Consider the following 26,952-nt stretch of genomic DNA (forward strand, 5'->3'; position numbering starts at 1 on the left):
GATGGAATCTTTTCAGCAGTCTTGGCTGCAGGTTCTTCTGGAGTCTTGTCTGCTTTCTTAAAGAAAGTGTCCAAGGAAGTTTGGACAGATGTTCTTCAGGGAGATGGGTAACACAGCAATTTGTTTGCTGGCATGGCGTCACATCAGATCAAGCGTTGTAAAGTCGAAACTGACGTCCAAAAATTGAAACGGTGTCAATTTAGAAGTGTAAGTGCGAAACTTAACTTGAAATGTTGTAAGTTGAGGACTGCCTCTATCTTCAGCAAATGGAAAGGGGGCCCAGATCGACGGTTCCCCTCAGGAACACTGTTGTGGCAATAAAAATTTCTGTTAGGAGTAGGGGGGTGCACCTGCCTGCTGAAGCTGGTGTAAGATAGAGTTGGGGGAGGTGTGTGTGAATACATTTCTGATAGCAGAACAGTTTGTCTCCACTCCAGCATCTAAAGAACAGGAAGGTATCCACTAGGATCCCATGTCTTCCCTCTCTCCTTAGGTTTTGCTGGAGTGGAGGGACATCACCTCCCTGCAGGTCTACTGCCGTCAGCAGGATGCAGCAGCTATGAGGGAAGCCAGGAAGCATTTGGATGTAGGTGAGTTTCTGGGGGACAGGAGATGTAAAGAAGTCACAAAAAGACTGGGTTGCTGTGACAGAGTTGTGGATGGATGAGTTGTATGACTCCTATGGTATCATGTTAGTATGTGTATTCTGGCTGCATGACTCCAAGAAGCACCCTGCTCCATGTGGCAGCCACACATTTATTCTCTGCTGATGAGATGAACTGGATTTGCCATGAGAACTACTGGCAGTGACATTGCTGTGGAGAGGTTCATGTCATATAATGGGTACCTCTAATCTCTGAGATGTGTACAAATGAAGGCATTCTTCCTGACCTGATGGAAAGGGAAGTGTCTTGTATGACCTTTGAGCAGGTTGCTAAATCTATCTTATACCTCAGCTCCCCATCTGTACAACAGGGATAGTTCTCCCACCCTCATAGGAGTGTTTGGAGGAGAAAATCTGTTAATGACTGCAAGATGCTTACGTACCTTGGAGCTGAGGATTGTACAAGAATCTTGAGGGAGGTTGAGACAAAGCTTGATAGAATCATTTATTATCACAAGCACTTTCCACTTACGGTTCTCAAAACACTTAACCAATTCATGACTAAGGCTGCGGGTACACTTATATTTAGGGTCAACCTCGAGGTCATCCATAATTACCTGGAGCCATGTGGTTTGCTCTTTCCCTCTCTACATGGTACCTTATAATCAAGGGCCCTGGTTTTCTCTGATTTTAAAAAACAACAACAACAAAACAACTCAATTTTTGGATTTAAAAAAAGTAACCTAAAATCCACATTTTTCCAATATTTAACATGAAACACCGTATGTATGTATGCATGCATGCATGTGGTGTTTCATTTTATTCATGAAAAAATGTAGGTTTTGGGTTACATTTTTTAATCTGAAAATCAGGGATTTTTTTTTTCCAGAGACAACCAGGATCCCTGCTTATAACCCACTCAACAATCACCCACATTGTGCTACTTATTTCTCAGACACTGTCTTTTAGATGTTTCTCAGATCCCTTACGATGACATAAAAGGCAAACACCTTTCAGGAATCTGACTCTGGACTGTCTCTTTCCAGGTAGTGGGAAGGAGAAGGTGGGTCAGAAGGGCTGAAAGATGGGAATAGAGAATTGTGGGATTTCAGCTGGCAGACTTCCTGTGACTAAGGCCTGCGGTGGATGGGTAGGACCCAAGCACAACACAGAAAGAGTGAGCTGAGGATGAGTGGGAGAGGGGTCAGCAAGGGGGAGTCAGGGTAGTTAACATTAGCAGAGCTTCTAGGTTTAGGGCAGACTGCTGCCAGGGGTTGAGTTTAGGGGTTTGCAGCATAAATGTTTTGTGGTTACAGGCTTGAAGATGACTTTAAGGTCAGGCTTAACTATTAGCGTAGACATAACTGAATGGCATAGTTACCTTCCTGGTGGGAGGTGGTGTTATCACCACTCTCAGAAGGACCCCAGTCATGGAGCAGTCAAGGGTCTAATTATCACAAAGGATGTCAGTGACTGAGCTGGAAAGACATCCTAGATATCCTGGCTCCCTTCCCAGTGACATAACTATACGACTATCTTTCTTCTCAGCCTAAATATTGTTGTCAGTATTGCGGACTCTCCATTTTAGAGTTTTTTAAGATCTGACTAGACAAAGCCTTGACTGGGATGATATAGCTGAGGATAGTCCTGCTTTGAGCAGGGGGTTGGACTAGACCTCCTGAAGTTCCTTCCAACTCTAATTTTCTATGAATCTATGAAATACTGTCAAACAAAGGAAATAGAAGAACTGGTCTCATAGCTGCTTCTACCTTTGATAGAGAGCAGGAGGTCTCCTGGTCCCTTAGCTCATGACATCTTTTGTCAACAGTGCATCTACAGGCCCTGTTTCTTCGCTGGAAGGAACTTGCCAAGAGGTCCGTGGTGTTGAGAACCCAGCTGGACACTGCGACTCAACACCATGGGAGGTCCTTGCTCAGAAACTGCCTCACTAAATGGAAGCAGTATCATCTGCAGTGCATTGGGAAGATGGTGAGAAGGGCTAACAAACTGGGAACTAGGGGACTGGGAAGGTTCTGTGGGAGGGAGAAGCCATCTACGCAGCAGTCTTCTGCAAAAGGAATAGAGCTACAGGTGAAGCCCATTCCCACAGTTTAGGCTGGGGAACAGTGTGGGAGTCTCAGCTAGTGTGGAGGAGATGATATCTGTCTCTTCTACACCAGAGTACATAGAACTCTCAGATGGGGTGATGAGCCCTCAGTTGGGAAGGGCTGGGGGATTTTCAGGTATGGACCAATAACTTTTTAGGGTAGAAATCCTTTCTGGGTTTGGGCACTTTTTGAGAAATGGATCCTAGATCAGTGTGATCCTGAGGATGTTTGTGTACATCAGTAGGACTCATTGTACTGATTCCCTGGCAGCTTCTGCAGAGACAAGGAGACCAGCTGATGGCTCAAAGACTCTACTCCATTTGTTTCTCCTGCTGGAAGAGACAGGTGAGAGATTTGTCCTCACAGACTGGCCTTCTGCCAGTCATGTTGCAACCTTGTCTTTCACTTTTCAACCAGTGTCCTGGACTTGCCACGAGAGGAGTGAGAGAGTTTGTATGTCAAATATCATCTGGGCAGACATCTCCATTAACATGAGATACACCCATCACATTGACCCTCAGGGCTTTCACACCAAAGGATAACTTTTTCATCTGAAAGGAAAGGATTGAGTTTCTGTGAAGTTTGCCTTGCTCACTTGTGGTTGGCTTCTGTCAGGTTGATGGTGGGCATCATTCAAGGAAAAAGTCACCCCTAGTGAATTATATTCATCAGCTCTTTTGTTGTCATTACAAGTGTCCTTTGGGTGTTGGACAGCTGCCCTGCATGCTAAGGAGTTAATCCTTTCTGCTTTCAAAGCTGTAAGCTTAATGCCTTCAAACCCGGCTTAGAACAAGCCCAGTGTGCAGTTTGTATGACCCTTGGGTTGGAACTAACAGTGGGGACAGTGGACAGCTGTATTCTTCCATTGTCATCCCTTTAACCTAGGGTAAATCAAATCTCTCTCTCACTGGGTAATGTTAGTAGTGGGATAGGACCCTTAGCATACAGCATCTAAATGCTTAATCTAGCCACTGTGCAATTTGTTTTGCTGACAGCTGGTGCAGAAACAATGGGAGAAGCAGGAGACAGTGCGGGCGCTGTGGCACTGGTCACTCTCCCTGCAGGCAAAGGTAAGGAGTGTGTTACACAGACTGGTGCATACCAGGATCTGTGCTGAGGGTGTGCTAGGTAGGTTCTCCTTGGGACCACCATGTTCTGCTTTGGGATGCTTTGATCTCCGATGCTGTCCTCTAATAAAAGCATTTGTCTTTTCTATCCAATCCCAGATGACTTCCTCATGCCTCCCCATCTCCACCTGTCCCAAGAGGGAGGAATAGCCATAGTGCATCTCTGCATGCTACTATCCTGGCCTCCCCAAAGTTCCCTTTTCAGAGGACTGATAATTCCTGTAGAAGCACTCTGAAATCTGTCCTTCTTTTTGCTTCCTACAGGTGTTTGATGCCTGGCTGGGGTTTGTCCAGGAGCGGCAGAGGAAAAAAGACCGCATTGAAAGTGCTGTGGGAGTTTACCGCGCCACTCTGCTGAAAGAAGGTGTGACACGGATCCTGAGATATGTGGCTGGCATGAAACAGTTCCGGGGACAGCTTCAAGCCCAGCACCAGCTAAAGGTAAAGGGGCTGGATGTTGCCATTTGGCTCCATGCACCTGGTCCTGATCCCTTGGCTTCTGAGGTGGGGGTGGCGGCAAGGTTGAAGTTCTGCATGGACCTAGCAGTATTCCTTCTGTCCATTGGCTCAGCTCAGTTGGAGCCTTTCAGACGGCTGTCAATTAGCATCCTTGAAACTGTACTCCCCCCCTGCCCTATAGCTGCTTACACAGCACAGCTAGGCAACAACTCTGCCTGCCTGCAGTGTGGCTCAAAGTTTCCCTTTGTGTGTGTTCAAGTAGTGGGGCAGATGCTGTCTTAAACTCAGTGATAGTCTACACTTATTTTAACCCCCTTTCAACATGGATGTCACAGCCATACAATGGGACCCTAGAGGCACCTCTGAGCCCTGCAGCTGTGTCTATCTACAGGAGAAGCTGTGTAGCACCAGGAAGTCAGAATACTCATTCAAAAATACCTGTAAACAAAAATCCCTGGGCACTGTAGGAAGTGACCTTTTTAAAATGCCCAGAGCCAGGTACTTTCAGTCAGTGCTTGTAGCTCCTATTTAGCAGCAGTTGCCTTTGTAATTCAACCTGGCCTTACAGATAGGAGGGGGACTTGCCAGCTTTATCCCTGCTGCTGTTTCTGGGTAAGACTCTGCTTGCTTCCCCAGTTGTAAGAGTCAGATTCCTTGCCTGATTTGCTGGTCCTGGTGCCACAGTGGTGGCTAGTAATTTTCTCTACTGGACTGAAACAAGTTGGACTGATACTTCTAGCACTGGGAGCTGATATCATGGCCGTCTTGTCATTTTGACCATTTGCCAAGCCCCACCTCTCTCTGCTGGACCCTCCTTTCTGGGTGGCGTGGTGCTGTGTTTCTTCTGTCTCCATCAAACAATCTGCTGTTTTCTGTGTTTTGGCAGGCAGCCTACAGCCTCCACCAGTCAGTGTACCGTTGTGCCATGCTCTGGAAACAGAAGGCTCTGTGCAAGAGTCTAGACCAACCTCGCTCCCTTCTGCCTCCTCCAAAGAAGCGGGTGACATTTAAGGTGCCTGCATCTAACGGTGGCTCCTGGGAAAGAGGAAACTCAGCAGAGAGGCTGTGCCTCATGAAGAGTGATGATCTTCCATTCCTCCTTGCTGCTGGGGACTCTGTTCTTAGTGAGCTGTGAGTGTAAAGCTGAGTGTGACCCATGTCCCTAGCACTACAGATCAGGTTCACTTTCTTAGTCCTGCAGTGACTACTATGAACTTCCAGCTGTTTCCTTTGTCCCTAACACTGCCTCACATCTCTGCTCATGCTGAACTCTTAAAACTGCTGCATAATGCATGTGGCTCTCCATGAATAATGAAAGGATTCGTGACTACATGCTTCCTTGGTGGCTGTTAAAAGATTTAGCCCAGTATAGTCTCCCAGAGTTGCTTCCCTACTGTATGGTAATGGGTTGCTGGTATGCTAGTTGGCCTCTGAGGTAGAATTGTCCTATTGGGGAATGTGAGCCCAATAGTACAGGAATAGAAATATTACTACCTTGAAACTCTGAACACAGTGACCCAACTGGCACTAAACCTGAAAGTCTTCACAGCCTTTCACTCTCCTGGTAAGGGCTAAATGTAATGAAAGAATGGGCTGCAGTGTCAGTGTCACACTTATACTGATGATCAGTTTTTCCTCTCCCCTCCACATTGTGGGGAAAAGGAACTGTGTTCTCTCTGCCTCTGTAAAACTTTTCCCCTCTGAAGCCCTTGACAGCCTTGCTGATGCATCTCTTCAGGAGACTTGTAGAAATTTTGCAAAGCTGCTACAGTCCAGGACAGGAGTCCCTGGGGGGTCTAGGTAACTGTTCTTGTTCTTTTCCCAGAAATGCTGTCCGCCAAGCAAGGTTACAGCCACGTCGCCCTGACTTCCTGCTGGGATCTCAGGAAAAAGAGAAACTCCTAGGAACACCTTTCCCTAAGTAAGAACACTTTAAAAACAGGGGAAAGGAAACTAAGCATAAGGGCTTAGTTATCGCTACTCAGCTGCTTCTGCCGCATGAATTGAATATACCCTGTTGCAAATAGCACACTTTGTAATGTTATGACTATCTTGATTTGCATCAGAGGGTTCTATAGAGTGTAAAGAGCACAGCAAGTGGAAAAGCTTCAAGCATCTTACAAAAAGAACAGTAATGTAGCAATTATGTTAACCTACTGTCTCCCAAGAGCTCAGTTTCCCCCCGGTGAGGGAATGACTAAGTTGGTTTAAACTATATTCTGTGACACGACTGAAGTGCTATTTGTGTTCTGAAAAAATTCTGCAAAATGGCTTTGGAGCTTTTGCCTTTGGTATACCTCTGATTTTTCCACAACGGGACTCACTTGCCAAGCCAGATGGCTTTTCTTACTGCCAGCTCTGCAACCTTAACCCTCAGGTCTGAGTCATGAGGGTGTTCGCTGGCTCTTGTGCTCTAAGACCCTGCCCTTCTTCACCCCATGATTCAGATACTACAGCTGAACCTGTTGGCCTTGCCACTGGAATGTTTACCCACAATTCAATTAAGTGCCTGAGCTAGAACCCTTCACCCTCTTCTTTTTTTAGCTGAGTTGGCTCTTGAGGGCTAAGAGGAGGGAGAAGTAATGTTAGTAATGATCATCCTCAAACTCTCTCTGAGCACTCCCACCCTCCCCCAACCCTATAGCCCAGAACTGCCCATTAAAGAGTTACCAGTTTTGTTGTTTCCCTTCTGACACTTGTGAAGCTGAGGATGTTGAGGCAGGCAGCACTTAAACTGTCATGAAGCACTCTGCTTCAGCTCTAGTTGCATATCACTTTTCTTCTGAAAGGAGGGGCTGAAGCTGTTCTTGCTGTAGAAGCTACAGTTGCTGCAGGAAAACATATATTAAAAATACTTAGTTTACGTTTGCTTTGAAACTGTGCTCTCACATTAGGTGTATGGCTTCTGCTTCAGAGAGAGGAAAGAAGCTGCATTTCAGAGAAGTCTGCTCCTGTCCATTGTCTGTACTGTCAAAGTCTTGATTGAGTTCTTGTCCTGGGACTGAAAAGAGGCAGAAATTGACTCTTGGTGCAAATGGTGTGTTTCTGACAGCTTTAGGAAATACATTTGATTTTGTTGGTTCTTCTGGGCTTGTGACTGGGGATTTACCTGCCTAATAAAGTAGTTACCTTGGGTGCTGGGGGAAGGAGTCCTATAGGCTGTCACCACCTCCTTTGAAATTGCACTGCTCCTGCATTGCACTTCGATTTCTAATGAACTTGTGCCACAGAATTAATATCAGATCACTGAGCCAGATCCTGAGTATTGTTGGGGACTGCAGGGGATCAGTTGACTCCTCAGGATGGGTTTGCTGCTGCTTCTGTACGCAACCATAACTATGCTTCCCTTTGGCTACCCTGTATTGAGGATAAGAGACCATATGGGCCATCTGGAATGTAACAGCACTTTGCCCTTTACTTCCACTTCTAGAATGGAGCGAGCAGAAGTGCCTTTGCAACAAGCAGCTGTGAACAAACATTTTGCTCCAGCCAAGAACTTGCTGCCATCGACTCAAACAGATGGAAGCAGCTATAGTTTGTCACTTCACATGGACAGCAATACAAACACGGTTTGCCCCCTTCGTGCATCTGCCCCATTGCCCTGTATACCATCTTGGACACCTGCCATGCAGCATTCTGTTCAGACAAATCCAAAGCTTGAGCTATTGCCTCCCTCATCTTTCATGCCATGTGTGAGACATGGATCAAAACTGGTGAGTTTTTTGAGGAGAAATTCAAGTAACTCCATGAGTGACTGGCTGCTTGTTACTTGTTTACTGCTTCCCTATTGATTTCCCACCCCCTTCTTACCATCTTCCCTGAGTTGTTCTTTGCTTGTCCTGGCACCTGCAATAGGCTAAGTTAGCAGGCTCTTAAAGTAAAATGATCCTTTCCATTCCACCCGCCTGTCACAATAGCCACAGTCTGAAGAAACAGTTCTCATGATCAGAGCAAGTGTATTTGTACTGCAGGAGAATTCACGTCTTGTTCCTGATTCTGGCATCTGGCTGGGAGGAAAATATTCAAAGGGTTCAGCATCCACTGCCTGTCAAGCTGAGGAAATCTAGTTAAGAGTAACTCAACTTGGTAGTGCCTACTTTTTGTGGTGGTTTTTTGTTTTTGTTTTTTTGGGAAAAGGGTAGGGATGGGGATGTGGGGATTCTTTAAGACCCAAAATCCTTCTGTTCCATGGAAAAACTCTGACCACAAATATCACCTGAGGAGCAAGGCAGTGGGGAGGCACTGGTGGACACCCAGGAAGTACAAGGTTACCTTTGGAAGCAGGATTTAGTGTCTTGCATCAAGTGGAGGGTCCTGTCTGAAAGGCCTTCTCTGGGGTTGTGCTTTACCCTGTTTAAGGGCAAAATGACTGTTTTATCACCCTACAGTTCTCCTGCCTTTGCAGATTAGAGGCAAATCCATTAATGGTCACCCAGAAGCCACTCCCCATGACACACAGCAGGCCACTGCAGGAGAAGAGATGGTGCAACTCAACCCACAGGCACATCTGCTGAAGCCTGCAGGCTTTGCAGGAAGAGAGAGAAGCCCCAAACCTGCAGGTAGGTCTCAAGATCTAACCTGCAGTTGCTGTGCTTCTACCAAGGTCCCCCCAACAAGTGCTTCCCCTAGTGTTTGGGAAAATGTATGTGTCTGCTTTGGAAAAGAGAGCTGCATCAGGATGCTGAAGAATTAATTGGGGCACAGGGCTCCTGGAGAGAGAAGGATGTAAACACATAAGTTCAACCTAGCTAGCAAGAAAAGTGATGTTATTGCTGGCATGTGTATATCCACATCTTTGTAAACAAGCTTTGGGGTTTTGAGGAAAAGGGGAGCCACCTGGAGGAAAAGGGCTGGCAAGGGAGCAAGGCCCACCCCATGAGGCTCATTATACCTGTGTTTATAATTATTTGTCATCTTAAATGATTCCTACCAGGTAGGAATCACTTTTAAGATTCCTGGTCCTGGTGCTGCAGGCTAGTGTGATCAGTGGCTGGTTTCCACTATGGTCATGAATCATAAGACAAGATCTAAACGTTTTGTGGGACTAGACTGAAGATCCTGCTTGATATTGACTATATGCTATGTGGCTACTACCAAGTAGTAGCCCTCCTGGCCCAGACCACATTTAATTATTAATGGAAAAACTCAAGTACAAACACACTCTGGTACTAAGCCTCTGCTTCAGGGTCTCATGTCTCCTCTTGCATGTGAGAACAGAGCCTAGAGAATTGAGTTCATAGTACTGGAGGTCTTGGTCAATGCTTCTTTGGGCTCCTGCTGGGCATAGCCTAATCTAATGCTGTTAGCAAGGGAAGAGAGGCTGGAGGTTGCATATTGCAAGGTGGTATCATGAAAAGGATCCAGGAGGGTGGCGAGTTCCCAACTGTCTGTCATAACAAGTAGGCACAGGAAACAGACCATAGCTTTGCAGTGTCATTGAGTGTGTGCCTTGGGTTTCCTTTCAGGTAAACGTGAACAGAAGCAAGGCAGTTCAACCAAGCGAGTAGAGCTGGAAGCAGAACTCCAACACATCCGTCTGGAAATGCAGCATTACTGCGACAGCAAGCGGGAGCTCAAGTGCGTAGCATTCCTTCCCTTCTAGCCTCAGTCCAGTGCTGCATTGCCATTCTTGGTGCAGTTCAACTGTTAAAAATTACCCTTTTCCACTCTTACTTGAACATGGGCCGTGGGCCTGTTCTGTTGCCCCTGCTGACCTGTGAGGGGTTGTTAGAGCCCTGCAGAGCCAGTATTGCCTTCTCACACTTCATCATTTGGTTTAGGTGGCTTGGGGCAAACACTGAAGAAAGTAACACTGTAAGGGCATCATTTGAATACGTTGTGGCTGATTTGGTGCAACCGAGTCAACACTTCATGTGCAGTGGTACCCAAGGGAGCAACTAGCATCATGTTTGGCTCACTTTTTAACTCCCCAGTCCAAATAATCAAATACTTTTCTGAAAGTTCATTGGGGCTGGCATTAAGCATAAGCCAGCAGCAAAGCTCCAATTGATTTCTGTAGCCAAGGCACCTTAACACCTCTGCCACTGTACTGCCTGCCTTATGTTCGTTGGGGCATGGACTAGAACCAGTCTCTTCCTTTTTCCTGATTAAATACCTTAACCACTAGGATATAGGTGTGTGCTTGTGTTTTCTTGCTGCAACATACATAATTATTCCATGAGAGCAGGGCAGTTTCCACAGGGAGACTTGAAAACTGAGCCAGACTACCCAGTAGTTATGTGGTTGTGGAGCATTCACTTGTCTGGTAGTGGATGTAGAAAGTCCTAACCTGCAGCTTGAGCTTGCATCTTGCGTGAATGCTTTAACAGCTGAGCTGTGACCAAAAGGGGACACCTCCTTCTGCATCTTTTGCTTGGTCAGAATCTGAGCGTGCCTTCTGATGTGGTTTGAAAGTTGGATTCCGGTGTGGCCTAGGCACCTACTTGCTTGGCCCTGTCAGGATGTAGGTGTCCTGGCATGCAGGAAGCTTGCCCAGTGAGGGTTGGATAGCGAGTTTGAGGCTTTGTATTTTAGATTCAAGGCACTTGCATGCTTGCCTCCCACCTGGCAGGCACAAGCCAACCTGAGGGGTTGCAGATTTGCATTTACACAGTTGACTTTTAATAGAAATCTCTTCTATAAAGCAATCTGTAAAGAGCAGTCACAGAGCACCTTCCTAGCACTGTGTATGTAATGCTGGGCATGATACACAAAGCACCTTCCTTTTTCTTGCATTGTTAGTTCTGTACTAAACAGGAATCTCTGATTTACTCTATCAGGTCATGTCAGCGGCAAGCACAGATTCTACGTAAGTGGCTAGATACAAGTACAGGTGGCACAGGCCCGGGGGAGCGTCAGACTGTCCAGCATGTTCAAGAAGAGTTGGAACAGGTAGGTGGAGGGGGAGCAGGCAGCAAACACTGATCCCATGATGCTGTTGTATAGTAGTGAATTGAATGGTATTGGAGGACTGGGCTACTCTTGCTTGCAAAACTATGCATAATGTTATAGAAGCATCATGATAGATTAGCAAAAGTAAGGGAGGTGTGTGGAGGGAAAACTGTTTTCCCAAGCAGAGGGGGCGCTGGGAGTAAGAGTGGAAAAGGAACTGTAAAGTCTGGGGGTATTACTGTACTTCTGAGGTGTGGCTGTACTTCCTGAGCTGGCTGGGGTCAGCAGCAGCAAAACTGACACAAGCTGTGCTACCCTACAGAAGTTCACCCAAGATTTCTAAGTAGCTAAGCTGCACTGAAGTCCATGTTGCGGTCTTCACTGCTTCCAGTAGTCAAGCTAGCTTGGGTATGTCAGTGTGCTGCAGGCTGCTCTGATGGCATTTCATTATCTGAGGGGGAAAGAACCACAGCCCAGCTGCACAAGGTATAACCCAGTTCATTCACTTAATACTTCCTAATCAATCAGGGGAGGTAATGAGAATGACTGCTGGCATGGTTAGCAACTGAACTAATTGGACTGCTTGTCACCATCTTAGCCCTTTCCTCTTCCCTGCTCTCCTTCACAGTTGGTGCTAAGGATCAACTCTCTGGCAAAAGTGCTCTTGGAGGGGAGAGACAGAGTGCAGAATTATGTCATGCGTCTACAGGACATTCGTGCTGCTCTGGCCATGTAATGAATCCAAAACTTCTGAAGAGTGGTTCATGTTCCCTGGTAGGATGATCACTGCTCTGTCACTGATGGGGAGTGGGGACATAATATTATCTTCCCCGATAAGTTTTTCTGAGTGTCCATGCCTCACTGAATCATGGACCAAGCCTGGCTCTCCAGTTCATGTAAAACTCCTTGCACATGTGTGATAAAGCTGCCTTCCCTGTTTTATAAATTAATTTACATTACATGTTACCATATTCATTTACCACAACTGTAAACAGGTGGGAGAATTTCCTGTTGCATAGCTCAGAAATGTGCATTCATACAGTAGCTCAAAGTTACTCAAGTGATGGGTGACAAATACCTGGCTAGCAAAATTGCCCCTACTATTTTAAGACAATAAGCAACACGTATAAGACTTTTTATTCAAAATGTTTGCAGGTAAATGAGTTAATGTTCGTAAGTCGTACACTTTTACATACAAAAATACCGTGCTACTGATACAGTTGAAAAATTAAATGGATTCTCCATGTAGGAGAAATTCACAGCATCACTAGTACCCTCCAGGAACTCTGCTTCCCCTTCCTATGACCAGTGCTGATCTAGGGCTAAGATTCCTCTTCCCCAGCCATCAGCCAGGCTTCCACAGTGCGAAGACTACCATGATGAGCTGACCTGGTGCAGAATGATCTGCCTCTTTTCAGATTTATGTTAAAGTGAGCAGCAGCAACCTCTTCTCCACTGTTAACCTAACCATGGCCCTCAGATACTATGGAGGATGATGCCAAGTAGTGAGAAATTAAAGCTTAGAGTTGCTTTGGCCATGCCCAGAGGCAATTAAGCCCCAGTGGAGGGAGTGGGTGGAAGAGATTCAGTCTTCCTGCCTTTGACCCACTGGAACAGGTCCAACAAGTTGGAATTTATGAGAGGCTAGTGACAGCTTTAACCCCTGGGGCTGATATCTGTCTTCATGCACTTCACACCCTCAAGTTTTTGTTTTTAAATTTCTGCACATTTGAAACCAAACTGTTGTGATATACTAATACAGGAGCTAACTTGCTAACTGAAAGGGTTTAAACAAGGTGGCTGGCTGCTAAGAGCCACTTTAAACTTCTACAAAAACCATCCCCATAGAAAAGGAGGAAAGACTGACTCGGAACCAAAAGATTCCCTCCTCCCTCCCTGCCACCACGTGTGCATCAAGCAGTCAAGATCATATGGTAAGTATTTGTCAGGCTGTGTTAGCAAACAGATTACATTATCTCCTCTTCCCTACTAGGAAGCTATATATACAGGGGCTTGACAAACTGCACGCTTACAACAAAATTCCTTTCTATTTTCTGCACGGCCCAGGGGGAGTTTAGATTTTCCTTCAACACAGCTGAACTGCAGGGAGACAGAACAACAAGAAGGTATAGACTCCTAAGAAGCTTTCTTCTCAGAAGACCCCTTTAAAATACCAGATTAAGTGAAACCTCCAGTACCCTGTGGCATGTGCACCCTCAAACCTCAAGCCAGCATGGAACACATTCAGACAGGAGTTTGAGTCAATTCCCTCACTTGGCCTAGTTACTTACAGGCATTTGATTTCCTGGACTCCAAATAGAATTTATTGTAGAATAGATAACATTGCTTTAAAAGTGAGTTTCTCTCCACCCTTTTGACACCAGTTACTGTCAATCCTGTTACTGGTAACAAGATGCTTAACACACCAAGTATTAGTGTCATGTTTCACAGACTGGCTGAAATGTTAATATCTCCATTCTAATCCTCCTTGGTATGAATTTACAGAAACACTTAAGTTTGCAACAGAATAAAGCTTCAAAACAGAGCTCTCAGCCCCAGCATCTCTCTACCAGCTATGAGGGTGAAAAGTACAAGTTTGGCTTCTACTGTGATAAATAGTTTTAAGTTCTTTGTTGGATGGAAAAGCAGGTTAGTGCACCAGGGGAGCAACCTGAGATTGCTCTGAAAATTCACAATGGTTTTGAATATAGTCAGTGCATGTGGTATTTCAATCTATACATTAACAATAGGCCCTGAAGTATTTCAAAGTGTTTAATAAATGAAGAAATCCCTCCACCCAGAACTTAGTGACAGATCCCATAGTTTATGACAACATAAAAAGCAACATCCCATGAACAGCAGAAGGAGAACACATACTTTGGCTGCCTTCCTGATGTTATGCACAAGGGGGCTCTGTGATGGAAACACCCCAAGCACTGAAAAGGCAATATACCTCTTTTAACAGTTATTTTTCCTGTCACAATCTTCTCTTGCAACAGCCTGTCAGTGGATGAGTGTAACTGTCAGCCACATGAACAAAAATCATTAAGGCCTGGAATAGCTAAGTAAAACCACAGAGGTGGAGATTGAATGGGTGGGGCTGACTGCTACAAGTTTAAAAAAATTTTAAAAAAAAGATGATTATGATAACCAGTTTGACCACATGGAATGTAGACACAGTGTTTTCAGGTTAAAAATACAGTGCAAAGTCCAATTTAAAGGGACAGTGTCAGGTTATGAACTTTTGAGCGCTTGATATTTGTTGCTGATACATTGGATTGTTATGACTGAATGAGTCTAAGTTGCTTTCACCAATACTGATGTTGTTTTCTTGTGCACTTCTCCTAGTCTGGCCAATGAAACTATACTAGCCAGTTTAGACTTTATGGCTGTCCTGTATTAACACAATGCTGAGTGATGGTTCTGAAAAAAAAAATGTGGGAAGACATACTAGCTAGTTTCAAACCCAGATTTTACAGAACTGAAATTTTAGATCTTGATCAACCTGTCAGTGTCCCTTTAAATATACTAATCTCTCTGCCTTCATCCCTCCCCCTTGCAACTACAGAGTCTGGGCAGGCCCAGTAAGGACCTATATACTCTGTAAATGTAATCAGTTTTCGGCAGGCTAAAGTGGGGGAGAGCATGAAAGACTGCAGGCACAGGGTAGAACAGGAACCTCCCTGGTCAACATTCTTAAAGGCGTCTGTACCTGATATGTATATGAATTATCCGATTATTTTACTGCACTCAGCAAGGGTGTGCAATATAGGTCGCACACTCCCAGTTTAACAGAGCAGCGATGCATGTTATTTCCCTCACCCAGGTCCTGCTGAGTGATATTTTCTGTTTAGTGAAACATTTCCTTGTACAGCTGAGTCCTTCCATGTATAAAATCCTCTTGCTCTGGTAGTTCCTATAGGGACCCCAGGGCTTCTCCAAAACGAATTTTTTGTCCAGGTTTGAGGTGGAACTTGAAGTCCTTGGGTGCCTCAAAGATGAGAACAATGGTTGAGCCCAGGTTAAACTCGCCTAAATGTTCTCCTTTCCTCATGGGGATGCCCTCCTTGTTGTTGTTGGTTATGAAGCTGAAGTCATTGTAGGAGCCTTTGGAGTAACGTGGACTATTAGTATGCAAGTCCTGCATGCAGAGGGGAGAAAAAGCCTGTCACATGTGCATTTCAGTATCCTCTATTCATTACCAGTGCTACAGTTTCAAAGCAGTAACTTGCAATTCAAAGGGGAGTCAAGAAACTACAGAGCAGATGCCTCAACCTGGTCCTAGAACACATACACCAGTCCACAGAGTAACACTCCTTAAAAATTATTCACGTTTCCATTTTAACTTGCTACTAAATTCAAAGAAAGGAAAGATGGACCTAGCTCTGCCTTGTTTCATTACATTAGAGACACAGTATCTCTGACTTTCAAAACAAAGCTTCATTTCTTGTCATGCCACTCACCTGGTCAAAGTAGATGCGGATAGAGCCCACATTTGTGGCTCCTACTGCTGTTAGTGAGAAAAAGCCATGTTTCCAGTCCCCTGTGAGGACAACACGCTCATTATGGCAGAAGAGCTCCTTGATCCAACGAGCAACCCCTGGATTCACAGACATTAGGGAGCCTATAGTAAATAGGAAGAGCAAGGTTAGGAGTCTTTATCAAGCTGCAGCTTCAAGGTCACTAAAGGCTGCATACAGACAGAAAAACCTCAAACCTGGCACTCCTATTTAAACTCTGCATGCCCCCATGCCAAGCTTGGCGCTTGCCCAGAAGAGGCAGTGCATTAGTTGGACCCAGCTCATCCAGAGTCTGTATAGATCAGGTGCTTTAATGGAGCTTTTTTGGCACCTGTATCTAGTAGCTGATTGAGTGAAACTATTAGATAAAACCCCGGGTGAAGCGTGTGGTCTATACAGATGCTGCAGAGCAGAGTTGAACCAACACACTGCTTGTTCCAGTAAAGCATGGTGGTTTTTTTCCGTGTCTGACAGCACCCATAGTCACATGAATCAAGACTAACATAGCTTGGCAGATCTCAACTGCTGTGGAATTAGGGCATGTTACTACTCTAGAGCAGTGGTTCCCAACCTTTTTTATACTGCGGACCAGCATGGGAGCAAAACAGGGTGCATGGAGCTGGCTGCCTCCCTCCGGGGGCTACCCCACCACTCAGTTTTAACTCTGTACATGACTGCCAACAGCGGAAGCCACTTGCCTGGCCAGATGGATGCAGGGCTTGTGCCATGACCTGGCAACCAACCCTTTGCGGCCCAGTGATTGGGAACCTCTGTTCTAGAGCAGCCCTAATGGAGGACTTGAATAGAACTGAGAGAATTCACGAAGAACAACAAGCAGTGTTCACATCATCTGGAAGGGCTGTACTGAGACAGAAGTGACTGAGGAGAGGGGAACTCTAAATGGCAATCCACATTATTCCCACATAAAATTCCTGCAACCCTATGGAAAGCATTTGGGAATGTCTGTACTTCCTTAAGATGTTACATATGCTAGTCAGAGGCAGAAACATGACAAAGTTAGATTTGGAATTCTAGAATCTAGATTCGCCAGCTAAGGGCCTACTGAGGCTTAAGTCTGTAAAAGTGCTTGATCTTTGACATCTGCAAACGTTCCATGGGTGCTTGAGCTCTGCAGCACCTAAAGACTCAGCACCTATGTTTACATCCAAACAGAGTTAGATCATGACACTATTTTACAATGAGCCTAGCACTGAACAGATCAAGTCCATTTTCACCTGTAACTTTTCAGATTTATCAAAATGTTCCTTATCATGAAGGTGCTTGAATCTCTTCACACTTTTGCCACCGATGGGGAACATACTTTTAAATATCAGTTATCCCATGGCAGGAGCTCCTCCTCTGCCCAAAACTCCCCTAAGGAGGCAAGATCTGTGTTTAGATTTGTCTGAAAATATCTGCCATTACTCAAAGCCTGCTTTATCATCCAGAATATTTAAGCTCCTGGCTCCCTGCTGATGGGTTAAATGAAAGGGAAAACATTCCTACTAAAAAGGTCATTAACAGGGATCCAGGTTTCTCATGGAAAAACAGTGTAAAATGCAGATTTCTCATTTTAGCAGGGAAACCCATGGTTTTTACACCGAGCACATTTTGCAAGGGAATGGGAGGAGGGCTGTCAGGCAGGGGGCACCATGTGTATATATATGCACATGGCTCCAGGCAGCCTGGGGAGCAGCTCCCACAGGTAAGGTGGGGGTCAGCAGAAGCCCCCATTGGGAGGGAGGGAGGGAGTAGGGCAGGGCTGAGGCTGCCCAACCAGGCAGTGTGTGGAGCTTGGGGCCCAGGGCCACAATGCACAGCCCCAGCCAGGAGTGGGACAGAGTTATGGGCAGCTCATCTGGGGGGCGTGGGGCCAGCTCGCTGCCACTGCGTGAATTGGAGGGGCAGAGGGAGGACCCATGCCCCCCAGATCTGTGTGCAGGGTGGGGACAGAGGCAGGTGTGGGCTGCCCACTGCAGGGTGAGGTGGGGACAGGCAGCACAGGTGGCAGAGCAGGGTTGTGCCCCTCCCTGCTGCTGCATGTGTGGGAGATGTCACCAAGGCAGTACAGAGCTCGCAGCAAGCAGTTTCCGTATGCAGCTGTGCTCTGCCCTGCTTGAAAACGTTCTCTCATAACCTAAATGGAGAGAAGGAGCACTCTCCCTTTCCATATCCACAGAAAAAGCAGCAATCTAAGGCTCGCACCTGCAGGCTGCAGGGGCCCTGGGGGAGGGCAGTCTTGCACACTGATCCGGGGGGGGGGGGGGGGGGGCATGGATCGCCCCTGTTCTCCAGGAATGTGTGCTGTGACGGGGCCAGCCCCACCCCCTTCCTGAGCCCACAGCTGGCAGCAGGGGGGAGCCAGCTCCATGCTCTGCTGCAGCAGCTGCTGCCTTCTGGGGAGGGCAGGGGGCTGCAAACCTGGGTCCTTGGCCCCATAGCCCTGGCAACTGGGGGCCCCCTTTGGCAAGGCTGGGGGAGCAGGGGCTGTGGGTTCTGTGGGGGGCTTTCAATTTTAATAATGGACTTGGGGGGGGGGTATTATCAGAGAATTTGCAATTTTTTTTTTTTTTTAAATCAGGGAAAACCAGGACCCCTGGTCATTAATAATACTTTGCCATAGGAGGATGTATAAACCTAATAAGCTTTGCCCTTTGCTCAGTATTTGAGTCTAGCATCTTCATCTATGTTCACGGAATCAGCGTGAACATGACAATATCACTGCCCCCAAACAAGCTCAGGTGGAACTCAAACTGGACAAGGGGCTTTCTGGTCCTAGTGGGGTGTAACTCTGCGAAATGGTTCTAGTGCTAAGAAACAAAACAGGTCTTTTTATCTACATGAATAGTTTCACTGGACCACATCTCTAGAACTGCTGGAAGAAAGCCATGATCTGTAGTCCTTCCAGTCCTGCAAAAGCATGAAGAAATTACTCTAGTGCTGCAGAAACAAGCTAGGCAGCTCACCAGATAGGAAATGAAAGGCTTAAAGTAGGCCTAGGATCCAAAAAGAAAGTATATCACAAAAGAAACTATAAAGGCTTCCAACCTATCACACAGTACATGAGAACATAAGCAGCAGTAATTAGGTTTCACCAGAGCCAGCAAGCTTGTAGCTAAAGCCATTTTTGTATTTTGTTGCACTTACAATGGATCTCCTGGCAGCATTTCCCTCTGAAACCTCAGCATTAGTCTAAAGTTTGACAGATACCATGAGATTCATGCCAGGTCTCAGTCTCTCTCTCTCTCTTTCACAGGGCATTTGAAATCTTGTCTAAATCCTTTCTTTGTTGTTAGGTAATTAAAAAAAAAGAATAAAAGAACTAGCATTGCTGAATGAAGGATGTGTCTATTTGTAAAGTGGGGAGTAGGGTTGTGGGCAAAACCTCCCAGCCGTGACTCCAATCAAGTGACTATGTTTAGTTATGTATTCACAGGCTCAGTAAGACCGAGTTACCCATAATCATCACATCCCACTCCAGGAAACTCCCCTTTGCCAGCCTTAGATTCCTGCTTTTTCTGTGGATATGGAAAGGGAGAGTGCTCCTTCTCTCCATTTAGGTTATGAGAGAACGTTTTCAAGCTCTTAATCTTCACCATAAAAAATTTAATGGAAACAAGTCAGGTTTTCATACACTGAGAAGACTGGGATTGTTTGGAGACAGGGTTACTCATCTCACTAGTTATGATAAGCTATGGGCAAGACTGAAACCCAGAAATTTATTAGGGTGGTGCCCAGGATTTTTATGTGTGCAACAAGCAGCTCACTCCTGGTTCTGCAAGCACATCACAAAGACACAGTTCTGTGCCTTTCTCAGTAACAGCCCCTGCACCTGCACTTTCCAAAGCACTTGCTCTGTGTTCCTGTCTCCAGAGATAAGAACCTACCTGGGAAGTGGCGTCGGTGTGACACTCTCCAGTCAGTGGGTGAATGGAAGCAGTGATAATCACCAGGGGCCAGGTAGATCACACAGTGATAGAGTTCATTCCCCTCCTTTGTGACGAGCTGTTTTTGGAATGAGTTGCAAGAGGAGGCTACAAGGGAACAACAGAAAAATGGAAGGAATTATAAAAAATGGACAAAAGGATCCTCTGAAAGAATCTACTGCATATGAGAAGCATGCACTGTGAAATATACAGTACTCAGAAGACCATGGTAACTGCAGAGCACTAAAGGTACCCCACACTTATTGATGTGGCAATAGGAAATCTTAAACAGATGTGCTTCAATGCAGGGGTCCCACCATTTTAAGCAACTCAGTTCCTTTTCTATATAATTTAAACATTTTGGAAGTCCAGTCCTTGAAGAATTCAAATAGTTTTAAAGAACCTCAGCTTCCCCTGACAAAAGCAGCAGAAGGTTGGAGCTAACAGAATACAAGGGGCTTGTCTCAAAGCCAGCTCAACTATTTGGGGATAGAAAAATTTGGGGGAAGGCTCCAGGGTTATGAAAACATAGTTTGGTTGTATTTTCATAAGTGCTGCAAAAATCCTGTGGCTTCCAAAGGGTTTCTTTTCATGGCATGCTGTTCACTCATAAGTTTATCCAACCATCTTACCACCAGACGGGTGGCCTTGGAGAAAGAAGTGCCTGACCACAGAACAGCTCTAGCAGAAGCAACAAGAGCACAAAGTTCCTCACAGTGTCTGAAGCCCTGACCTGAGAGGAGCTGCTCTAGGCCTAAGAGAAGGGAGACTGTCTCTATGCTGTGATGCTAGTGCCAAAAATCTGATCTAATATAACAGCTCTTAACTGGACACACAGGCACGTTTCAGTCTGACACTAAAAGCTCAGAATTGTCGTTAAGGTGAGAAACCCTGAAATCAGCCACCATCAACCCAATAAAGGACAGAATAGAGATGCACCTTATGGATTAATTGAATCAAGAGTTGTATAAGCTTTTATGAGCAAGAGCTCATTTCATCAGATGCTATCCCAATATAATCATACACTATGGCAGAGATTTTCAACCTTTTTTAGTCTAAATACCCCCAGTGGCTGGATGCTGAGCAGGGGGGGAAGTGAGCACCACGTGGCCAGACATGGAGCAGAGAGGTGGGGACAGAACACCTCCCAGGAGCAGAGCTGGGGCAGGGCAAGGAAGCTCACCAGGCTGGTGTGTGATGGCAGTGGCTGTCGCGTATGAGCTTCCCCGCCCTGCAGAGGGGCACTGCTGCCCTTGCCCCAACCTGCTCCTGCTCCTGGGAGGCAGCAGTGCTCCATCGCCTCCCGCCCATGCATACCCCCTAGGACTGGTACACATACCCCTGGTTGACAACCCCTGCACTATGGAAACAGCAGTTAATCATAGCAAATACCAAACACGGTCTGGCAAGAGTGAAGGGGTACTAAGGAGAAAGGGGACTCAAAAGGGAGCCATGTTATTTCTCACACTAAGCCAAAAGGAAGCAGGGTTGTTTTTGCTGCTGCTGAAAGTCTGTGGGTACAGCCTAGTATAAATAGGATTTATCATTTCCCTGCAGTTAACGGGAACTGTGAAAAGGCGCATACCCACTAAGAGACCAGCCGAGGCAAGCTTACTTTGGCTGAACTGTAGGTCCTCTGGATTGATCTGTGGCCCCAGAAAGGATTCCAGTGAGTAAGTGACACCCTTTACTTGCTCCACCTCACAGTTCTTCACTTGTCCAAAGTTGAGAATTTTTCCATCTGAGGGACTGATCTACAGGAAACAGTGAAAGGAAAAGCATTAGGAGTCCAGGCATCCCTCAACACACTCCACTGTAGTTGGAAGAAAAACAAGTCTTAATGGTCATTTCAGTGAGCAGCTTTCACTTGTCTTCCGCTCAGGATAACCCTTCACCCCATACAGGGCTAGACCCAACCCCTTCTATGTGGGAAAGGCAAGCAGGACACCCCATAACTGAGATCCAGAAGCACCAAGGTAGACATTTCATATTGGCATTCGAAGTAGACATCATTATGATGCCCTAGAGAGACAGATTTCTATTTCAATGAGAATGCATGCTCCAGTCTAAATGGAACAACTCGGAGCGGAAATACCCCCTACTAACCTAGTAGTCTAGTATCAACCCTTATTCCTTACCCCAATAGCCTATATGTAACTAAGAAGAACAGCAACAACTGTAAGAGCAAATGACAGATCTACAGCTTCATTCAGCCCAGTCTAGCCCACCCTCCCAGGTTTTGGCCTGCAGCTAGTTCATGTTTAGCACCTGTCCAGAAACTAGAAGGGAAGCTACAAGCCAGTGTAAACCTCCCTCTCTGAGTTAAAACACAATGCAACCTCTCCCCCATCCCTGTCCTCACCACACTGTGCAAGCAGCAGACTGGCCGGGCCTGTGGTTTTAGCTTCCTGCGAAAAAACTCGCTGAGGTTTCTGTAGTGATGAAGATCTTCGACAGCTGCCTCCTTCATGTTCACACCAAACGTCCAAATGTACAGGCTGTACACAGGCTTCCGGAGCCAGGTTGGCAGCTCGACCTGGTTCAGACGTCCCCAGGCTCGTGACAGCAGTCTTGTTGGTACTGATTTGTACAGAGCAACCTAGAGAAAGAGAGATGGATTATGCTTTGCTCTTCTATTCTCTCCACTGCCCCTGGCATTCCCTCAGCCTTCCCCACGAAGTGGACTGGACAGAACTGTCCCTGCTAGGGCTTCCCTGACTTCACTGGGGTTGTACCAAGCATGTATTAGCCCTCAAGTCTTCAGTATGCCAGAAGCAGAACCTCACTTTCACTCCCTCGCACTGACATGCTGGGAGAGATGACATAAGCTCCTGCTTTGGAAGCAAAACGAGTGAATCTGGACATTTCACCAGGTGTGGGAAGCAACAGTGGAGTCCTTTCTGACAGGGCATTTCTGATGCTTATGTTTTTGCAGTTAGGTAAAAGGTAGAGGTGCAGACAATTTACAACTGCAGCACAGAAGCCACCTTTCAGTGAGGTGCAGGGCAGCCACAGTGCAGGTGCTCTCTTCCCACTCAGGCTGCTGCTTCTGGCATGAATTAGTGGAAACTGCTCCTAAGAGCGTTGCAGACAAGCAGTATATTTCTAGCTTTCCAGTACAGCGCTGATGAGATGAGGCTGAGCAGACTAACTAATCTGTCTTTGTGAACAACCAAAAGGAACCACACTTCAGAATACACCCCTTCATCTCAGCACTTCTCACACTCCCATCTATTCCTACACACTAGTTGTTCTCTTCTCATCATGCCAGTATAATTATAGCTGTGCAGTCCCTCCTTACATGGTTCCCATTCTCCCACTGGTATAAAGGCCAGTGATCCTCTTGCCCCTACAGGAAAAGGAACAGCTATCCCAGTATATGGCACTTCTATACTTGCCACACCATGACTTACACCCCTGCAACTATTTTGGTTTAAAAAAAAATACCACTAACCAACAAGGTTACAAGACTGTGTATATGCCAGACCTTACTGTTTGGGCCATTCCAAGGATCACTCACCTGCAATTTGTGGTACCTGTTATTACTCAACAATTTGCAAGAGCATATTTTAATTACACAGAGGAGAGAGCCCTCTAAAATATGTTTTAAGAGAACACTTATCTACAAATGTCTGCTAGAAATTTACTTAATGGTGAACCTAGCTAGTACCAGTTCCAAGAGAAAAGGTTCCTCTTTTCTTTCCCAAGCCAAAGAGAAGCTATTTACTCCTTGTGGAAGGGCATCCATCCTAGATAGGATCTGCAGAAGGCAGCGGTCAATATGAACAGCAGTTCATGCTTCCCAAGAGGTGGTCTTTTACCTTGTCAGTTCTATGAGGTGCATTTATTTCACTCACAGATCACCACCTGCACTAATGGCTGATGCCTAGAAATAAAAACCAGTGACTTTAAAATGAGACACTGCCAACTTAACCTTACTTCAGACTGAGACACCTTAAACCAACTATAGTTACAAGCAACACCTGAGATCACAGTAAGTGAAGGGTTAGACAGAAATATTTTCTAGCTTGTTTACTCTGTGCATTTGAAAGCCATTGCAGAAAGACAGTTTCCTGGTTATCCTGTGGAACCAACTCATGGGTTTCTCTGTCATGGGAGAGGGTTTTTTTGTTTTGATATTTTTTAATAATATGTAATTGTAAAACCACTGGCAAGCTGGCAGAACAACTTGGGGTCATGCACAATTCTTGAAGGTGCCCACTTCAATTTTTAAAACTGACTGGCTTTTCAGGTTCATGGTGTTTGATTAGCTGCTGTAAATGTTAAGAGTTGGCACAGCTGTTGAAGTTTGCAGTAAAAAGACTTCAGTGCTATTTGCACATTGCAATGATCTGTATACAGAGAAACATCCATGGGTAAAATCTTCCTACATTCTCCCACTCCAGCTAGGAGCATTTGCATTCACATGTTATCTGAACAGTTAAGACTTCAGGCACCCAAGAAGAAAATTAAGGAACAAGCAACCACAAACCCTTCTTCTGCCCAAATTACAGCAGCTGAGAGGTCACATGAACATGTTTGCAAAAGGCTTGGCCTGCCTTGCCCCAGCTCTGATATTTGTGGGTCTAACTATCTGAATGAATACAACATTTTCCATCAATTTTCTCCCACTTGGGACCCCACTCAGTAAGTGTTCATATGCAAATTCTGTGCTACTGAAAATTCATCCTCTGTCTGTGAAACACTACCCCTGATGCATACACAAACAGATAAAGTAAAAGCTTGAGGGAGAGGGAAACATGAACCACAGCTTGCTGCTTTAATAGCACTGCCTATCATCCTGCTCATCCCTCTTCTGCCAATGCCCCTCCATTATAAGAGAACAGTCACCCACACAATTGTTACCAAGCACAGTAGAGACCTGATCACACTTACCCTGCTCATAGGCCTCCATCCCACTCTGGTCAAGGGTTTAAGAGCACCGAAAGGCAGAAGGTAATAGAGAATAGTCAGAGGCCAAGAACGGAGTTTCAGAGCAGGCTTAGACATACAGCTGAGCTGGCCCAACCTCCGCCTCAGGGCCAACTGGGGGAATTGCAACCTGTAAGATGACACACATGGGGGTCAGCCTGCTCAGCACCAGAACCACCAGCTCCTCATAGCCGGGGGTGGTTATCCCAGTCCGTTACATTTACATACTGCCTCTGCACATCCCTGCTCCTTTACTTGGCTTCAAACTTGTCCCTTTCCCAAATAAAGGGCCAGCTGACCCCTGAATGAAAGACACCCAAAACACAGGGTCACTATACGCTCCTGATGGTCTGAAGACCTGGAGAATTACAACACATTTTGTACTGATAAAGGTCCAAGAGAAGTGAAAACCAGGCCAGTTGGCAGTGTAACATCCATGGTAAGCTAGGAATCACCAGAGAGGGAAGAAACCATGCTCCTTCCCAGATTTCTGAAGATGAAGCAGCTCTACCTGACAGGAAACAGGCATGTAACCTCTCCAATGCTGGGAGAGGTAGAGAGGTCACAAGCAGAAGACCCAGGGCTCAGGAGCCTGGGAATAAAACCTATTTTGTGCAGAAGGGTTAGGCCCAAGTCAAGAAAAGAACACAAGTTGCAGTGCAAAAACCCCACAAGCCAGGGCAGTGATGTCCCAGATGTGGGGCTCCAGGGCTTCAGTTAGGCGTAGGATGATGGGAATCTGGCTCTAAGTTCCACCTACAGTGCTGTTCCCTCTTGCAACTGCTGGAGAAGATCCTGGGCTCACACTGCTTGTTGGGAAGGAGCCACAACTCCTGGGAGAAAGGGAAATTTAAACACCCATCTCTCCTCCTTTCTCTTTGCAGCAGCAGCAATGGAAGGAACTCATGCTTGCTACCATTCTTCTTTTCTGATAGTCCCTCCAAAAAGGGGGCAGCATCAGAAGCTACCAGCATGAGACAGCTCGCCAGCTGGAGAAACCCTGACTATATTGTGCCCAAGTCCTGTGCTGGACCACAGAAAGCAGGAGGGTCAATCTGTAATATGCCTGGAATCAGCCTGCTGGAAACTGACTTCAGAAAATATCTGGCCCTATGCAGGCTGGTTCTTAGCTCTGCAGAGCCAAACAAGTGGCATTTGTGAGTTCATGCACATTGTGCCCAAAGTGCCAAAAGCAAAAGGCACCTCTCAGGTCTTACATCATTCTAGGGCACCTCTGTCCTAGAAAGATGATACAAGGATGAAATGCATACACTGCTTGGGTAGTGTGGTAATTCAGGCTGCACAGCCCAATCAGCCTTTGGTTTCATAAACTGGGAGAGTTATTTTTTGGTCTTAGGCCAGACACCTACATTACAAACTCATTTTGTATAAACAGCCACCAGTAGCCTGTGTCTTATGGGCCAGAATGACTCAGCAGGAAGCTCCACATCCCATTAGAAGACCCTGCTTGGGTCTTTGGACAAATCATTTTCTTCCCCTCTTTTTCCCCAGGAGAGTCCCCTGGGGGGCAATGCCTGGCCATTTTGATGCCTGGCCATTCTTCTTTTCTATGCTTCTCAGGACATGTCAGCAGACTGAAGTCCTCTGGACAAGCACTCGGGTCTGCTGGGCAACTACTAGGGAGTGATTCTTCTCCCTGCACTGCTGGATGTGACATGCCTGCATGCAGGGCAGGATTACTTGGAAGAGGAAGGCTCCTGCTGGAAATTATATAACACTATATCTATCTGTCTGTCTGTCTGTTAAAGCAAAACCTGTGCAAGTGGTATGGCCACCACTGTGCAAGATTAAAGCAGAACCTGTGCAAGTGGTATGGCCACCACTGTGAGATGCCTGTTGTGCCTCTGGGTAGTGATTTCCTCAGTAACACTACTTCTTCCAAAACAAAGGAAGATTCTGGGCAGCAGAGTGAAAGAAAAACCCAAGGAGATGAAGTGTCTTCTCAGCAGAAACAGAGCAGGCCTCATCTACACGAGATGAGACCTGCGTAGAGCACAGGAATAGGAAGGGACAGTTAACCTGTGGGTCCTCCTTCCACTGATCCTTACCTCCCAAGGTCTGAGAGCCTTGCAAGGCAGCTGACCTTACCAAGAGCTCCGAGGACAAGGTACTACTCTCCCCTCCCATTGCCTTCTCCCCCCCTTCACTGCAGACAGCTATGGACCAATCCCTGCAGAGCTGCATCCTGGCAGCTTGCTCGAAACCCCCTGGCATCTCACTGTCTTGGCCTTATCTCAGAGAAGCCCCTCACTACATTTTCTACTCTAATGATCAGAAGGTGACCGGAGGGAAAGAAACCCTCATCCGTTTCCCTTGCTGTGAAATAGCATTCCCTTCCCTGCCAACTCAGTTCATAAGGAGCTT

The 26,952-nt window shown here is 46.2% G+C and overlaps 2 protein-coding genes across 5 annotated transcripts in view; one reads left to right on the forward strand and one right to left on the reverse strand.

Moving 5' to 3' along the window:
• The window catches only part of SFI1 (SFI1 centrin binding protein), a 44,261-nt gene extending 32,113 nt beyond the window's left edge, over positions 1-12,148 (forward strand). The window contains exons 22-33 of the mRNA XM_090063481.1: positions 494-590; positions 2,433-2,593; positions 2,983-3,057; positions 3,708-3,782; positions 4,104-4,280; positions 5,185-5,429; positions 6,124-6,219; positions 7,729-8,011; positions 8,704-8,857; positions 9,764-9,875; positions 11,078-11,189; positions 11,818-12,148. Of these exons, the coding sequence (XP_089919607.1) occupies positions 494-590; positions 2,433-2,593; positions 2,983-3,057; positions 3,708-3,782; positions 4,104-4,280; positions 5,185-5,429; positions 6,124-6,219; positions 7,729-8,011; positions 8,704-8,857; positions 9,764-9,875; positions 11,078-11,189; positions 11,818-11,925 (1,695 nt within the window). The 3' untranslated portion in view covers positions 11,926-12,148. The remainder of the gene's footprint in view (positions 1-493; positions 591-2,432; positions 2,594-2,982; positions 3,058-3,707; positions 3,783-4,103; positions 4,281-5,184; positions 5,430-6,123; positions 6,220-7,728; positions 8,012-8,703; positions 8,858-9,763; positions 9,876-11,077; positions 11,190-11,817) is intronic.
• A 160-nt stretch (positions 12,149-12,308) lies between these two features.
• The window catches only part of PISD (phosphatidylserine decarboxylase), a 35,280-nt gene continuing 20,636 nt past the window's right edge, over positions 12,309-26,952 (reverse strand). For 3 of the 4 annotated variants that reach the window (XM_090063486.1, XM_090063487.1, XM_090063484.1), the window contains 6 exons: positions 24,532-24,697; positions 21,998-22,234; positions 21,251-21,389; positions 19,597-19,743; positions 15,653-15,813; positions 12,309-15,330 (listed from right to left, as the gene is read on the reverse strand). In XM_090063486.1, the coding sequence (XP_089919612.1) occupies positions 15,106-15,330; positions 15,653-15,813; positions 19,597-19,743; positions 21,251-21,389; positions 21,998-22,234; positions 24,532-24,697 (1,075 nt within the window). In that variant the 3' untranslated portion in view covers positions 12,309-15,105. The remainder of the gene's footprint in view (positions 15,331-15,652; positions 15,814-19,596; positions 19,744-21,250; positions 21,390-21,997; positions 22,235-24,531; positions 24,698-26,952) is intronic. The other variant, XM_090063485.1, reaches the window with a different exon arrangement.

The sequence above is a fragment of the Crocodylus siamensis genome, chromosome 9 (assembly GCF_052110815.1).
Source record: "Crocodylus siamensis isolate JL-2025a chromosome 9, ASM5211081v1, whole genome shotgun sequence".
In the NCBI taxonomy this organism is placed as follows: Eukaryota; Metazoa; Chordata; order Crocodylia; family Crocodylidae; genus Crocodylus; species Crocodylus siamensis.